The sequence below is a fragment of the Eublepharis macularius genome, chromosome 12, assembly GCF_028583425.1.
Source record: "Eublepharis macularius isolate TG4126 chromosome 12, MPM_Emac_v1.0, whole genome shotgun sequence".
Taxonomy (NCBI): Eukaryota; Metazoa; Chordata; class Lepidosauria; order Squamata; family Eublepharidae; genus Eublepharis; species Eublepharis macularius.
In genome coordinates this window covers 60,853,048-60,869,135 of record NC_072801.1, presented here as the reverse complement: position 1 = coordinate 60,869,135, position 16,088 = coordinate 60,853,048, and the positions used below count along the sequence as shown (strand labels likewise).

At 47.3% G+C, this 16,088-nt stretch overlaps 1 protein-coding gene across 1 annotated transcript in view; it reads right to left on the bottom strand.

Annotated features, from left to right (window-relative positions):
* Positions 1-13,033, bottom strand: part of LOC129339524 (leukocyte immunoglobulin-like receptor subfamily A member 3) — a 31,271-nt gene extending 18,238 nt beyond the window's left edge. Inside the window, exons 1-4 of the mRNA XM_054994106.1 lie at positions 13,029-13,033; positions 12,461-12,483; positions 11,193-11,510; positions 2,993-3,187 (exon numbers count right to left, since the gene is read on the bottom strand). Coding sequence (XP_054850081.1) covers positions 2,993-3,187; positions 11,193-11,510; positions 12,461-12,483; positions 13,029-13,033 — 541 coding nt within the window. The remainder of the gene's footprint in view (positions 1-2,992; positions 3,188-11,192; positions 11,511-12,460; positions 12,484-13,028) is intronic.
* Between the last annotated feature and the right edge of the window lie 3,055 nt (positions 13,034-16,088).

Sequence of the window (16,088 nt, the reverse complement as noted above, 5' to 3'; positions counted from 1 at the left end):
CATGGCTACCCACCTGAAACTATCTTCAAAGGAGCCAAAAGATTCTACTTCCTCCCTCCAGAATCTCTCTAACCAGGAAATGAGAGATTTCCAGCTCACAGAGGTTTCTGCAGCAAGGACCTCAAAGGGGCTTCTGGTGCAAGCTCTCATTTCCTGTTGGAGATGCACTGAAAGGAACAAAGCCCAGAGAGTTTCACACTTCTTTTCACCAGGCAGCACTGACAAGCCTTAATGGAATGAAGTTCTTCTCTCTCTTCCAGGCAGGTCTGCCAGCAGAAAACTGCCTCTGGGGTAGTCTCCTACTTCCTGCTGGGAGGAGCACTTTAGGGCATAAAGGACAACACTCATGAGAAAGAATGGTGCTCCACCGATAGTCCTTCCATCAGGAAATGGGAGATCCAGTTTGGATCCTCATCCATTCCTTCTCACTCTCTTCCTCTCTCACCTCCAGAGGAACAGCATGTGCTCCCAAGTATCTTTCTCCATCTTCTAGATAAAGGTAGTCTCTTTCCTATTCCTTTCTAAAGCTGCAGCGCTGGCATGGGAAACCGCATGGAGTTCTGGATGAATGCCTGAGCAAAAAGCAACCTGCTTGAGTAGGGCTTTTCCTCCACTGCAAGCAACACTAACACTGTTAGGCTGCTGCATCTTCTGGCCAAGCTAGAAGTGACAAATTACACTTGAATGGCAAGTGAACAGACTCACGTGTATTCCTCCCTGTTCATTTGTGCTCCACTTGCACTCCACTCGATATGTGATAGAGTGGAGTGCAAGTGGAGCACAAGTGAACAGGGAGGAATACATGTGTGTCTGTTCACTTGTCATTCGAGTGTGATTTGTCACTTCTAGCTTGGCCCTCAGAGGAGATCCTTCTCAAGCAGATGGGTCAGTTTGTATGCTGCCAGGAGGTTGGGCAGAGAAACTCTATTCTTTCTGCTCTGGCACACACTCACCTCTCTCTCTTCCATGCAGTTTCCCATGCCAGCTCCACAGCTTGCCCATCCTGCTAACCAGGGGAGTTCTGAAATGCTTGGGCTGCAGCACTAGTTTGTCTTTCCCAACATTAACAGAAACTTCCCATGGTTGATTCTCCTGCCACTCCATGTCCACCAGCTGTCCCAGTCTAAGCCCAGGCCAGCACTGACTTCTGCCACTGTGATTCATCCCAGCCCATCTTGCTCAGGAATGGGGCAGCAGCTTCTACCCACTTTGAGTAGCTGCCATAGGGTTGCCAACTCCAGATTGGGAAAGTCCTAGAAATTTGGGGAAGGGGCTTGGGGAAAAGAGTTTGGGGAGGGGGGAGTTCAGCAGGGATTTAATGCAATAGACTCTACTCTCTAAAGCTGCCATTATTCCAGGAAACTGATCTCTGTGGTCTAGGGATCGAATATAATTCTAGGAGATCTCCAGGCCCCACCTGGAGACTGGCAACTTTAGGCCAAGAGCTAATGTGATTGCTTCTGTACTCTTGTCAAACTCCCAGACCTATTTCTGGTCAGGTGTACCGAGATCCTGTTTCCAAATGGATGGCAACACTGTCTTCTCCTCAGTGTGGGTATTCAACAAATCAGACTGACTAATCTTCCATGGCCAGGTCATAGCCCAGCGGCCACTGTGTGGATATTAGCCCCATTGGGCTACCAGTGGCCATCCAGGGCAGTGGCCCATCAGGTATCTTTCCATTAGCCTTAATGGCCAATTTGCCACACTCTTGATTCAGACCTTGGCTAGGGCTGTTTTCATTCTGTAATGCTGAAGGGGTGCAGGGTGTAGTGCTGGGTGCAGAATTTTGCCATCTGAAAATCCCAGCTTTGATCTTTTAAAATGGAGTTGGGGGGGTTACGTATCCCGCTATATAAAAGGGTAAGCATGTTCTAGACAAGTCACTTCCTACCCTGGTGTGCCACCAGAGGGCGCTGCCATGGCAGGAAGCCCAGGCTGGGATCATGGGTGGAGCAAGTGTCCATGCCCACCTGCCACCGTCAGCCTGCTGGGATCTGGAGCAGAGCAGGAGGCAATGCCTGCTCCTCCTTTCACTCAGCCGGGATCAGGCAAGGAGCAGGCAGCAATGCCTGCCCTCCCTCCTTCACTCTGCCGGGATCAGGCTTGATGAGAGCAAAAGAGGGGCACCACAGAGTATATAACCTAGGAAAGGACAAAGACCTGCCATAACAATCCCCAGACCTTAAGGTCTTAAAGTGCACCGTGCAACCAGGTTATAATTTTAGAAAGTTATATTTCATGTATATAAAGTGCAAGGTGCTCAATCAGTAATAAATAACAAGGAACAAGAATAAATACAAAGTTCACATCCAATACTCATAAATATACCAATTCACTTCCCAGATCCTATCGCTCAGTCTGGGGGTAGAAGTATACTTCCTTGGGATCAGGCTTGGAGCAGTGGCAATGTTTGCCCCCGCCTTCACCCGGCTGGGATCAGGAGCGGAGCAGGTGGCAATGCCCGCTCCCTGCCTTCACCCATCCAGGATTAGCAGGTGAGCCCGCCCCCCCCCCCCTATTCACCCAACCGGGAACAGGTACAGAGCAGGTGGCAATGCCTGCCCCTGTTCACTCTGCTGGGATCAGGTGTGAAGAAGGTGGCCATGCCCACCCACCACCCCCCTGCCTTTATCCAGCCGGGATCAGTGACAGAGGAGGAGGGAACGCCAGCCTGCCCCCTTCCCTTTCTAGAGCCCGTTGTATTTTTTCCCATAATGGGCTTTGCTGCTAGTAATTTAATATATGGGCAATGAAAGCCAGCTGAAATCCCAATGACTGGACAGGGAGCACAGCAGGATTTACAGGAAGATGTATAACTCTTTGCCCCTTCCCCTAATCACTGAAGTTTGGATCCCCAGCACTGTAAATATTCAGGATGATAATTTCAGATCTCCACCTATTAGAAAAAGCTGCACATCCTCACTGATCTCTGAGACGGTGAAATTCCCTGATTGTGCACTGTAGCTACAGTGATACCTCCCACTTTTACCCCAGCTCATGGTTATGGGGAATTTTGCCAAGTTCCCTTCTGGCTTCACCGATCGTAGATTTCTTCCCAAAATTCTATGATGAAGATAGAAAATTTTGCTCAGAATGTTGGTCCAACAGAGAATGATGATTTTGCTGTCTTCGAGTGCCATCCTGCTGGGGCTCACTGCGATATTTGGCCTGGGGAGATCAGCATCTGTGAGCAGAAGACAGGTGGCTTAGTCCTGGGGACTGGATGGCGTTTGTGATTCTTTATGCATCACATCATGTCACATACAGGAAGGTGATTCTACAGACTAGTATTCAAAACAATGAGAAACCAAACCTGGCATCCAAATTATTAGCATTGCAGACTATTGTATGTTCTTCTTGCCCCATGAAAGCTTCCTGGGCATACAGTCTGAACCCTATGAGTAGTTCAGATATGGCTACTATGATAGCCATTCAGTTAGAGATGTAAAATTTCTGGAAATTTTGAAGCCGCTGAAAAAAATGGGGTGGGGTGGGGTGGGGTGGAGTGTCAATAGAAAAATGTTTTTTGAAAAATTGAAATATATGCAATACTTACTTTTCTATCAAACCTATTTTACTGATTTTACAACATAAAATGCATTATTTATAGCTGAGTTAGTGTATAAAATTGTACTATTTGGCATATTTGTGGTATTTAAAAGAATAAAAATCTTTGTTTGCAAGTATATCAAATTCTTGAGAAAGAGCTGCAAACTGCTGCACCCTGTGCTACAGGTACACATATCGTTAATGTGTGCCATCTGAGACACAGGAAAATATAAAAGGTGAAGGTTGAAAACAAATTCTATAGGAAACAAAAGAAACATTATTTGGACAGAAATGCTCTCAGTAGGTAGGACAACCAGCATGCTTGGATATTAGGCTAAATTTTATAATAATGAAAACACTGCATGCTTTAATAATGTATTATCACTAAGCACAGTATAGCATATTAATTCTTGCTAAAGTATTTACATTGAATCAAACAATATTCATGAAAATGTTGTATATATTTACAGTGTAAGGGAGGGACTTCAGTACTGTCCAAAATTTGCCATTTTTTCCATTAGAAATTTGAGAGCGTCCTCAGACATTTTATGAAAAGAGTGAAGTGCTCTAACTTAAAAAGAGAAAATATTTCATAGGAGCTTTTTAGTCCAGGATCCAAAATAGACCCCCACAAAAATATATATGTATACAAAATTGTATTGTTTGTGTGTGTTTCAGGACACTATTGCTTAAAAATCTTCTTGGGTAGATATTCCAATTTTGGAACATGTAATGATTTTAAGTGTGTGTGTCTTTAAATGCTTGGTGTGGTTCAGATGAAGTGTGGAGGTGAAAGAGAGGGATGAGTGAGTGATATGATTGATTGATGACTGAGAGTGTGGGCGGAGTGAATGCAATTTTTAGTTACTGAGAGAGAGAAGATTCAGTCAGGGCAAGAGAGGCAAGCTGTGTGCAGCTGAGAGTGTCCATGTATTTTTGAGAGAAAGGCAACCTGTGTGGAAGCCTGAACTGTGTGTGTCTGTGAGACTATATATTCGTTCTATCTGAAGCAGGCAAACTGTGTGTAAAGCCTGAGAGAAGATCTGTGTGACTGTGCTTAAGAAAGGAAACTTTAAGAACCAATAACACTCTTTGAAACCATCAAGCTTAAGAAATAATATGAAACCAATACACTTCTTATAAAAATAAGTTTACTTTTTTTTCTATATCCCAGAGAATCTGTCATTCCTATATCCCATTCCTATCCTCAGGGCCACATAGTACCATGAAGGAGCCTGACACTTGATCACGTTACTGAAGGGGAAATTAAAATAAAATATTCCTGGTGGCAGCAATCTACCCAGAGGGTGTAAGAGAAAGATTAAAGGCAAAATCTACCCTAGAGAAAGTAAGGGTCGTGACAAGTGGAGGCTTAGCAGTGGGATATCAAATATCCTGAGGAGAAAATATTTTAAGTGGGATATAATATCCTGAGAGGAAGGAACATTCTGAGAGAAAGGCATTCTGAAGGGACAGATAGCCAAAGAGACAGTGTTCAGTTAAATTCTATGAGGAATATAGAACTGTTATAAAGGAAAGAGACACAGAAAAACTAGAGAGAACATAATCTGGTGTAGTTTAGTACAATTGTAGAAGGAAATGCAATTAAAAGAGAGAAAAATGGCAGAGTTTCTGGGTTTGAAAAAGGAGGCTTTGATTCAGAAGTGCAATGAGTTAAATTTACCTTATGAGGGGAAAAGTGTAGAAGAACTGAGAGTTATACTGGTACAAAGCAATGAAGAGGCTAGGAGTACTGTAGCTGAGAGAAACCCTGAGGGAATGTATAATTCAAGTCCAGAATATTTTGAGTTTCTGAGGGAAAAGTTGAAAGTTGAGACAGAACTTAGAAATCGAGAAATAGAACTCAAGAGATGGAAAGACAAACCAGTTTGGAAGCAGAAAGATTATAAACTTTGAACCCAGAGCTGATTTTCCCCGAGTTACCCCAAGAGATTTTATGGTGTATGTGTCAGGAGAAGATCCAAATCTTCCTGTCAAGTTTTGAAAGGTCTTCTCAGAACTGGCGAATACTAGAGACACAATATATGAAGTATCTACCCAGCTTAATTAGAGGCGAATGGGCTGAGATCTATAACATATTTCTCTCAGATAAACCTGTTGTATATGCCAAATACAAGGAAGCCGTATATGACAGATTTAACTTAGGTGCTGATACTTCAGAAAGAAGTTTAGAAGACTAGTACCTCAAAAAGAGAAGTCATTTAAGTCTTTTAGTGCCAAACTGACAGACTATTTTGATAAGTGGATTTCATCTGCCAAAGCTAACTCTAAAGAGGGAATAAGGGATCTAATGATTTTGGATCAGTTTTTATTTCAATTTCCCTCAGAGATCAGACTTCTGGTTAAAAGTAAGCTTCCAGAGAATGTCAACCGAGCATCAGAATGGGCAGATAGATTAACACTTAATAGAGGAGGTTGGGATCACCGTGAAAAGAAAGACTATTCTTATAAACCAGAGGGAGAAAGGAAAGGAACATATGAGAGAGCTGAGATTGCAAGAAGTCAGGATAAAAATATAGAAGGAAACAAAGATGGATGCTGGAAAGATAGAAGATGTTTTGTATGTGGTCTTACAAATGTTTACAGATTTACAAATGTCTAAAGAACCAACCCAAGCTGTAATGATTTCAAGAAATGGGTGCATGTGTCTTTAAATGTTTGGTGAGATAGGTGAAGAGTGGGGGGTGAAAGATAGAGATGAGTGAGTGATATGATTGGTTGATGACAGAGAGTGGGCGGAGTGAAGGCAGTTTTCAGTTATTGAGGGAGAGAAAAAGATTCAGTCAGGGCAAGAGAGGCGAGCTGTGTGCAGCCTGAGTGTGTTCATGTATTTGTGAGGGAAAGGCAACCTGAGTGGAAGCCTGAACTGAGTGTGTCTGTGAGACTATATATTCATTCTATTTGAAGCAGGCAAACTGTGTGTGCGCCTGAGAGAGAAAGAATTGAGAGTGAAAAGAAAACAGGCTAGCGGTGTGCTGTCTGAGGAGTTCTCTGTGAGAGAAATACAGAGCCTAGAGAAAGAGGCTAACTGTGTGTGAAGCCTTACAAGAGATCTGTGTGAATGAGTTTGGATGAAGCAACTAGAAGAACTAAGAACTACTTTTATGTAACCAATATGCTTCTTAAAAAATAAACTTTTATTTTGTTTTGTTATATCCCAGAGTAGCAGTCATTGTTATCTCCCATTCCTATCCTCAGGGCCACATAGAACCACAAAGGAGCCTGACGCATAAACACGTTACCAAAGGGAAAACTTAAATAAAAAATATTGGAATGTAATATTCCTGGTGGCAGCTAACTACCCAGAGGGTGTGAAGGGAAAGATTAAAGCGAAATCCACCCTAAAGAAAGTGAAGGTCATAACAAGTGGTGGTAGAGGTGAGATATAACAGTTCAGTGGGCACTTCGGCTGTGGGCTCACAGTATTATTACCAGTGCCTGATCTAGTGGTCAGGCAACTTTGTGTGCTGGACTAGGGCTCTAGCCTCAGCCTCTGGTTCCAGAGCTGCTGCCTGGCCCTGAGGCCAAGCTCAGTGGGCACCACAGTGGAGGGCACACAGAGTCATCTCCTTTCCTGACCTCCTTAATTCTAGTTTGGTGGCACAATGAGTCTTCCTGTTGTGTTGGCCGCCAAGGATGGTTGTGGGGTGAAGTGCGATGGCAGTCCTCCTGGTTCAATTGTGGAAAGCAGTATTGGGTGTGGCTCAGGGGCAGCAGAGAGTCCTCCCGCTCCCCCCAATTCACCTGTGGGGGCTGTGGAGGAGGCCAAAGAGATCTTTCCGCAGAGGGGAGAGAATCTCTCTCAACATTTTGAGGAGGGATAGGTGGGTGATGGATCCCTGGAGGAATGGTTTGTGTGTTATGAAATATCCCTCCTGTCCCCATCCCAAACTCTCGGTGGTGCTCCTCCTGCAGTCCACCCCTCACCCTGTTGTCTGTGGCCAGCTCTGCAGCGCAGCCTGAAACCGTTCGTCCTCCTTCCCCGGGGACAGTTAGCGGTCGACGTTTCAACAACTCCGTATGGAGGTACTTTCAGGCCCTTCCTGATGACCCTGTGTGGTGTGGTGCCATGCCTGTGATGTCCTGGTGGGCAGGGGCAAAAACCCAAAGCACCTGTCTTCGACAGCCCTGACTTGGCACCTGAAGAAGCACCACCTGAGCCTGTCTCCCTCCTCACTCAGTGAAACATCCGTTGGGGGGACAAAGGGGCGACCAGCTCTTCTGAGCAGGGGTCAGTGGGAGGGTCACTTTGCCCTGAGGGTGACACTGGTGGGAGCAGAGCGCACCGGCAGGCCGCGCTGGCGGAGGTTGTCACCTTGGGGTCTGGGACAGCACCACTTAGAACCTTGAGGCTGATGGCTCAGGAGGCAGGCCTTCGCGTCTTGGCAGAGACGATTGCCCTACATGGCTTGCCCCTATCCAGCATGGACTGCGTGGGCTTCCGCAGGCTACTAAAACATTTCGCCCCTTGGTTCTCCATGCCGTCGCCACACACCCTTGCCCGTTGAGTCCTGTGGGTATCTCGAATGAGGGCTGGCATGTTTGGGTCAGGTTTAGCCAGGTCCAGTCCCACTACTAACAGGCTTCTGAGACCTTGATAGGCCTTCCTGGCAGAGCCAGATCATCATGACAGCTCCTTTCTGCAAAGGCAGGAAAGTAGGTGATGCTGGAGGCAGCCTCCTTTGGGCACTTGCACAGCAGCTCAGGAATTGTTGCACATGTAGTTAAGCCACAATGTGCCCCTATCCATCGCAAACGCTGAGCCCTCTGAGCAGGGGGGAATGGGTCGCTCGACTCATGTCCTTCTCGCAAAGGCAGGAAGGTGGCCAATGTCAGCTGCTGCTGTCACGTTTCCGTCTTCCCCTCTCAGGAACCACTCTGACCCATCCAAGCAATGTCTCCTGTCCTGCCCATCCCCTACTTTCTGCAAAGGCAGGACATTGGGTCATGTCAGCCGCTGCTTCACGAGGGACTATCCTGTTACTGCTCCCTCCTTGGTTACACAGCTCGGTTGCGATCGCACAGCCGATTGTACCATATAGGGATACAGTCGGCTGCACAGTGTGGCAGCTCCACTGTCAACAGGACTGACTGGACCCCTTTCAGCTGGGTGGGAATGTGTCCTGCAACTCCCATCCTTTCCAGCAAGGCAGGAAGATGGGTACTATCAGCTGCCACCGTATTACTCCTCAGTGGGACCCTCGGGTGAGGAACCGCGGTTGCTGGGGGATCTTGCCGTTCCCCCACATCATGTCGGACAGAACAAGACAGAGAGACAGATAGAAAGATGTGTTGAAAAACAAAAACAAAACCATTGGAAAAAGATGGACACACGAGCATACATATAGATGAAGATAGAGAAAGGAATGTAGAAAACAATATGGTTATAGAAAGAGAAAAAAGAAAGACAGCTAGAGATGGAAAAAAATAATAAAGGGCAGATTATACACATAGAAAGAGATAGATTCAGATAAATAGAGGTGGAATCACATAGGAAGAAACAGAGAGAGATAGAAAGTAGTGAATAGACAGTGAGAGGGAGATACAGAGAAACTGGTAGAAAGGGGCACACAGATATCACCCGTTCTAGAAGTAGAAATAGAATGCGAATGCATCAAGGAGATATAGAATCGAACAGAACACGCCACATCCATGGAGAAAAGGACTGAAAATCAAAAACAGAGAAAGAGGCAAACATTACAGAATGTATAATGAAAAATACACTAGAATGTATGAACAAACATTAGAGAATGTATGTTAACAGTTAGAGAATGGTATGAGAACTGTATGTAGAAACAGATAGCTCCAATTTGACCTGGCGGTTGCAGGGGGATCTTCCTACTTACCCCCCACATAACAGGTCCTCTCCCTCCGATCCTTTCTGGCAAGGAAGGAAGGTGGGTACTGTCAGCTGCTGCAGCACTGTTCCCCAGTGGGACCCTCGGGTGAGGACCCGCGGTTGCTGAGGGATCTTCCCCCTCCCCCTCCTCATGATGACATGTCCTCTCCCTCCCATCCTTTCTGGCAAGGCAGGAAGGTGGGTACTGTAGGCTGCTGTCGCAATTTTCCTTAGTGGGACCCTCAGGTAAGGACCCGCGGTTGCTGGGGGATCAGGCCCCCATCCAAATGTCATGTCCTCTCCCACCCACGCTGGGAATACCAGCGCGCTCCACTTTGGCCTGGCCACCGGTGAGCAGCCAGACCCAAGCCCCCTGAGGGGAGGCAGCTCGTCGCCGCCTCCCCGTGCCTGCCAGGCGCGGCGGCTGCCGGCAGTACCCACCGTTCCTGCCCTTGCTGGGAATTCCAGCATGCTCCTCTTTGGCCTGGCGGGAGGGCACATGGGGGTGCCACTGGTGAGTGGCCAAACCCCCCACCCCCTGAGGGGAGGTGGCTCGTCGCCACCCTCCCATGCCCGCCAGGCCCGGTGGCTGCCGTCATGACCCACCATTCCTGCCCTCACTGGGAATACCAACGCACTCTTCTTTGGCCTGGTGGGGGGAGAGCGGCCAGACCCCCCACCTCCTGAGGGGAGGTGGCTAGTCTCCGCCTCCCTGTGCCTGCCAGGCCCGGCAGCCACTGGCAGTACCCACCATTCCTACCCTTGCTGGGAATACCAGTGCACTCCTCTTTGGCCTGGCGGGCAGGCACATGGGGGGTGGTGCCAGCAAGTGGCCAGACCCCCCGCCTCCTGAGGGGAGGTGGCTCGTCACTGCCTCCCCATGCCTGCCAGGCCTGGTGCCCACCGTCAGCACCCACCTTCTGTACACTGGGCCACCGTCAACCGGTGGCTCTAATTGTATCGACTGGGAGTTTCCTGGGGGCCTTGGATTGGAGAGGGTATAACTCCAAGATCCCTTTTGCGATCTTGTCCAAACTTGGATGATGGCTATAGGAGAGCCTGCAAAACACTCCCCAGGAATATGGGCTCTCTAAGTGCAACGGGGGCCGTTCTGCACCCCATGAACCGCAAACCAGTTTGGCAACTGAAAATGTTTGTTGCGGTTTGTGACCTCGGGATCATCGTCGGCACCGAACCATGAACTGCAGAGTCGTTAAATTTTTTTGGTTCATGCCCATGTCTAGCCCTGACTCAAATCCCCACAGCGTTCCCTCTCTCCTCTTCTAGGTGCTCCAACAGTCAGGCAGCCATTCCCTATATTTACTGCCCCTCACTTTGAGTTTACTTTCCCTTATTTATGCTGCCACCCTTTACTTTAGATATATTGACCTATTTGTCATGAGTCATGACCAGAGTGTTTGAGATTGAACTGTTTGCTTTATAGGTTTGCTGGTCCCCTAGTGGGGGTGGAGGATCCCCCACTTCCACTCACGGGGCTGGCCAGGGAAAAGGCACAGAAATGGGCCTCCCAGGGCACGTTCCTGGTGCTGTGCGACAACAGCACTCCCAGAAGTGACATCATCACACAGGCCCCGGGAGTGCTCCCAGGCTTCTCACCAGGTCAATTCTTAAAGAATCAGCTCATTTAGGGCCCAAATTAGTCCAAACAACCTCCTGTAGACTGGCCACTAAACAGCCAGTTGACTCAAACTCGTTACAATTAAAACACAAGAAGTCATGACATGCAGTTGGCTGATGTGTGCAAAGCCAGACTCTTTACCTATTATCATCAGCTCCACAGGATCACTGGGCTCTGAGATGACTGGGTTGCCTGAGATGCTTGAGAGGTAGTAAGAGGTGCAGCTGTATCTCCCTCTGTGCTCCCAGCTTGCATTGCTGATGAAGAATTCATCCTTATCCCCTCTAGGCTGCATGAGCACATCAGGCGTCTGGTTCCCAGGCCGTTGGAGATAGAAACTCATGTTCGGGTCACGCCGTTCATGTAGCCTTTCACAATAGATAGTGATTTTTCCACCAAGGGTGACTCCTTTCCTGGGGTCCAGATCAATGGTGGGTTTCTTCTGATAGAAGGCAGGATCTGTGCAGTGGAAGAGGTGAGATGGTGAAGATAATCCCTTCCCTCATTGCTGCCAGGTCTGGTTCCAAGATTTGAGGGAGGGGCACTGAGAAATATGTCCTTCATTTCCCCCCCTACCATGCTACCTATGAGTTTATGCCTCATTTTTCTCTATTCCATTTGCCCATCTCACATACATGTACGTACACACGCTCCCTATTTCTCTCTCTAGGATTGTTTAGGCTGAGCTAATGGGAGCTAGAGAAGCACGATTTTGGAGCGATTGCTTCAAAAGCAATGTGACACCTCAAAGGTGTTAGAGGCAATGTCACTCCTTTTTATGGGAGTGGATGAGTTAAGCATGTTTGATTGTTGGACCCGAAGGCATTAGCATACCTTCTATAGCTTGCCTTATTGCTAGGAATAGTAAACATCCTGTGCTTGCAAAGCGGAATAGGTTATACTACTTGTATAATTACTATATTAAGAAGAATGTAACTTCTAAACACTAGAAATGTTAATTTAGCATCCCCTTGTGTGTCTGAGATTTCTGCTGGAATTGTCAACAAACTTTCAGGCATTTTTACAGCTGGACACTCATTTTTGTTAGGTGATGATCAGATTTGGTAATAGGCTAGGGTTATTAGAAGATTCACCACTGGCAGGAAGTGACAGGACTACTGATTCATTGAATCTCTCTACAGCCCTCCAGATAAGGGAAGGGGAAATATAAAAAGGTACAGATTTTAAAGAGGCAGAGATAGGAGTAAATTGGGTGAATTGTCTTTGTAGTGCCACAACTGTCTTTGAGAACCTGAGGCAGTATCATAATCTGGGAGTGTGAACAGACATCCCTCTTTGCCTCCAATGGGGAGCTTTTGGAGTAGCCAGCCCCAATTTCTGAGAATAAGGCTGCTAGTCCCCTAGTTGGGGTGGGAGAATCTCCTGCTCCCAGCCCCTGCCCCACTCACCTGGTTGGTAAGGGGGAAAGTCCCTGGGGAACAAGCCCAGGAGGCAAGAAGCCTCCTACGCCAGAGTGCAGCAGGCATGCTCCCCACAGGAGTGACATCAAAATTAGTGAAAATCTCAGTGGAAGTATATTATAAGGAGTATGATATACTCAAAACCTTTTTCAAATAATCAACAATCATACATAAGCTCAAATTTATATGACTACAATAATCAGCATTGACTAGGAAGATGTCCAACAGGTAAGTACATTATACAACTGGTACAGGTCAAAACTGTGGGTGGGAAGGCATCCAACAGGTAAGTTACCACAAAATCTCAAAAACAAGGTAAGTATCATGTGTTCATTTTCATGTCCAATATATTAATTTACCTTATTGCATTCTTTTTAGGTGGTGCGGATGGTTGTGGGACACCAACAGATGTGCCTGTGTCACCCAACATACAGGGCCAGCAAGATACTCGTTGTAATGTTTCGTTGTAATAATCTCATCAGGGGCGAAGACTTGATTCCCCCAAACAAATGTAGTATAAAGAACATCTTATAGTGATAAAAAGGACCAAATTTACCTCATGTGCCCATTAGGTACACTATACCTAATTATACTTCACTGAGCTCCAGCCCCATACTCCAGCCCCAAATCTCCAGGAACTTCCCTACCCTATTGTGCACCGAAATGCCAAAAGGGACAAGACCGCCTGATATGAACACAAGCTGTGATGTTGATTGTATGAGTTCCCTGCCATTGTCTTACCTTGCAGCTCCTCCCGCTATACCAGTGTCTAGGAAAATAAAAACCAGACACTGAAGAGCCAAATGGAATCTAGTCAGCTCTTTACTAAAGATAGGAGGTAATTTTGCTTTGATTGGTTATCCTTTTGAGTTAAATGAGCAGGACATGTTTGGATCTCATTTTGATTAGTGTTCATCTCTGCAATATTCTCCTTGTATATTTTATAATAATGTAAATATGACAAAAATGTCCTAAAATCTCCATTGCTCCCTTTCCCAAACCTAAACTGAATTCAGCACAGATCGGGCAGCTGCAGAGCGCAGGAGCGCTCCCATACTCCACAGCGGCCTATTCCAAGCTGATTCAGTCCCAATCCAAGCCAAATTCAGCCTGGATTGAGCTGCTGCTGAGCACACAAGCGCTCCCACACTCTGCAGCGGCTTATTCCAGGCCAATTTGGGCCCGATTCAGCCAGAATCAGGCCTGAATTGGCCCCTGTGGAGCGCAGGAGCGCTCCTGGGACAGCCACGGCCAGCACAATGACATCACTTCCTGGACATCATGTTGCCCCGAGAGACCTGTTCCCCCACATTTCCTCCCCTTTGACCAGGTGAGTGATGGCTCCTCCCACCGGGGGACCTGGCAGTCCTAGTTACCAATGTGAGATGGAAAAAGGGTTTCATGCCTATAAAGGCTGGAATCTACTTTGTCTTCTTCTTCCTGTTTTCTGCATGCTCAGTTTGTATCTGATTTTCTTAGCAGTCAATCCCCAAGAACTAGAATCAGTTTGAGTATGGTTCTTCCATATATCTGCCCTCCCTTTGCATTTTTAAAGTTGTGGAGTCCAGAGTAGACATGGGCACAAACCAGAAAAAAACCGAACCATGGGGTTTGTGGTTCATGGGATTTCCATGAACCATGTACCACGAACTGGGCCCAGTTATGAACCAGTTCGTGGTTCGTGGTTTGTGGGGTTTAAAAGCCCCTTTCCGGCAGGGAAAAGGGCATTTAATCAGTTAAAGGGCCCTTTCCTGCCTTTTGCAAGGGGCAGGATCCTTTAAACTATCAGCTGGCAGGCGGGGGAATCCCCCCCGCCGCCGCCTGCCCGCTGATAGTTTAAAGGGCCATTCTGCTTGCAAGGCAGGGCCCTTTAAATGGCCCAAACCCAAGCCCCCAGCCCCCCAGCACCAGCCCCTCACCCCCCCAAGCACCAGCCCCCCACTTACCTTCCCTCTGATGCTGGGGTGGTGGAGGCCTCCTTCGCTGCCCTGCAGGCCCATGCAGCAGAGGAGAAGGCCAAAACCGGTGGGAGGGCCCTTTTCTACCTCCTCTACTGCCACGCAGGCTTGCAGGGCAGTGAAGGGCCCTGCTGCTTGCAAGCGGCAGGTCCCTTTAAACTATCAGCTGGCAGGCGGTGAGGGGGGATCCCCCCTGCCACCTGCCAGCTGATAGTTTAAAGGGACCTGCCGCTTGCAAGCAGCAGGAAAAGTTTAAATGGCCATTTTCCCCGGAGAAATGGCCATTTAAACTGGCCCTTTAATATGAACCAAACGAACCAGTAGTCCAGTTCATGAAAGTTCATGGAAACGAGCTTCCATGAACCCTGGTTCGCGAACCCTGAACCAGGCTGGTCTGTGGGTTTTTTTGGTTCATGCCCATCTCTAGTCCAGAGGCATAGCATGGGGGGGGGGGCTAGGGGGCAGCCGCCCCAGGTGCAAAATTTTGAGGGGGCACCACTTCCACACACACCCAGAACGCCCCTTTGCTGCTGCCGCCCACCTCAGCCCCCAGCGAGCCGGGCGCTCTGGTGGCACAGCTGTAAGCAGGGAGGCAAGCGGGGAAGCAGGCTGCCTCCCCGCTTGCCTCTCCGCCTCTTCGCCACTGCTGCTCACCTCAGGTGAGGGGGGACGCTCCTGCGTGATGACATCACAAGTGACGTCATCGTGTGGGGTGAAAGTGGCCACCTCCTGCCCTGGGAGCCCTGCGACCACGCTACGCCGCAGGTGGAGTCAGTTCATTTTGTTATGCAGGTGCCTTAACTAATTAGGATTTTCAAGTGAAGGTGTTGTTGTCAATAGTAGTATCATCACAGCACCATCGCTTTTTCTTTGCATATGTTTATATCAATAGATTGATAGATCAAAAGAAAGGCAGAATTTTTTAAAAGAATGAAAATGAGCACATGGGGAATCCTTTGCATGGGAAAGCCTAAAAGGGCAGCAGCTCTACCACTCATACCTAAGACCACCATCCAAACTGGAGAGCTTTGCCTGGCTGACCCAGAGACAGGAAGTGGCGGCCAGAACCAACGGAGCAAACTGAACTCCAGAGCAACAGTAGCGATGTGCTTTTTAAAATGTGCTGCTCTTTTGGAGCCAGAAGTCGCTAACCCTTCCCCATTTTTAAAACCTCAATCCATTCTGATAGCTCTATCAGAAGTTGTAATAAAAGATACAGCAGGTTCTCTGAATTCCCAGCTTTCATTTTTTTAAAAAAAGTAAGTCTGTATTCTCTTCCCTTGCAGAGATATGCCTTTTTCCTTGCTTTTTTTAAAAAAAACTTGCTTTTTTAAAAAAAATTCAGAGAACTTGCTGCATATTTTATACAATGTCAGGTGATCAATCAATATGGAATAGATAATTTTAAAACATCAAAACAAAACCAGGAAGGGAGAAAGGAAGGTGGGGGGAGTGATTCAATGATGATGAATATCCAATCATCAAAAGTGGGCTGAAGGTGGGTGCGAATGGGTAGAGCAACCCCCCCCAAAAAAAGTACATGAGATAAAATAGACTCAAAATCTGCTTCCAGAAAAATATTGCAGTATATGTGGTTTCAAAAGAACCAAGAAAAAAACAGGGGGGGACCCTGGAAGTGGAAACTAAAGGCAAAAAAT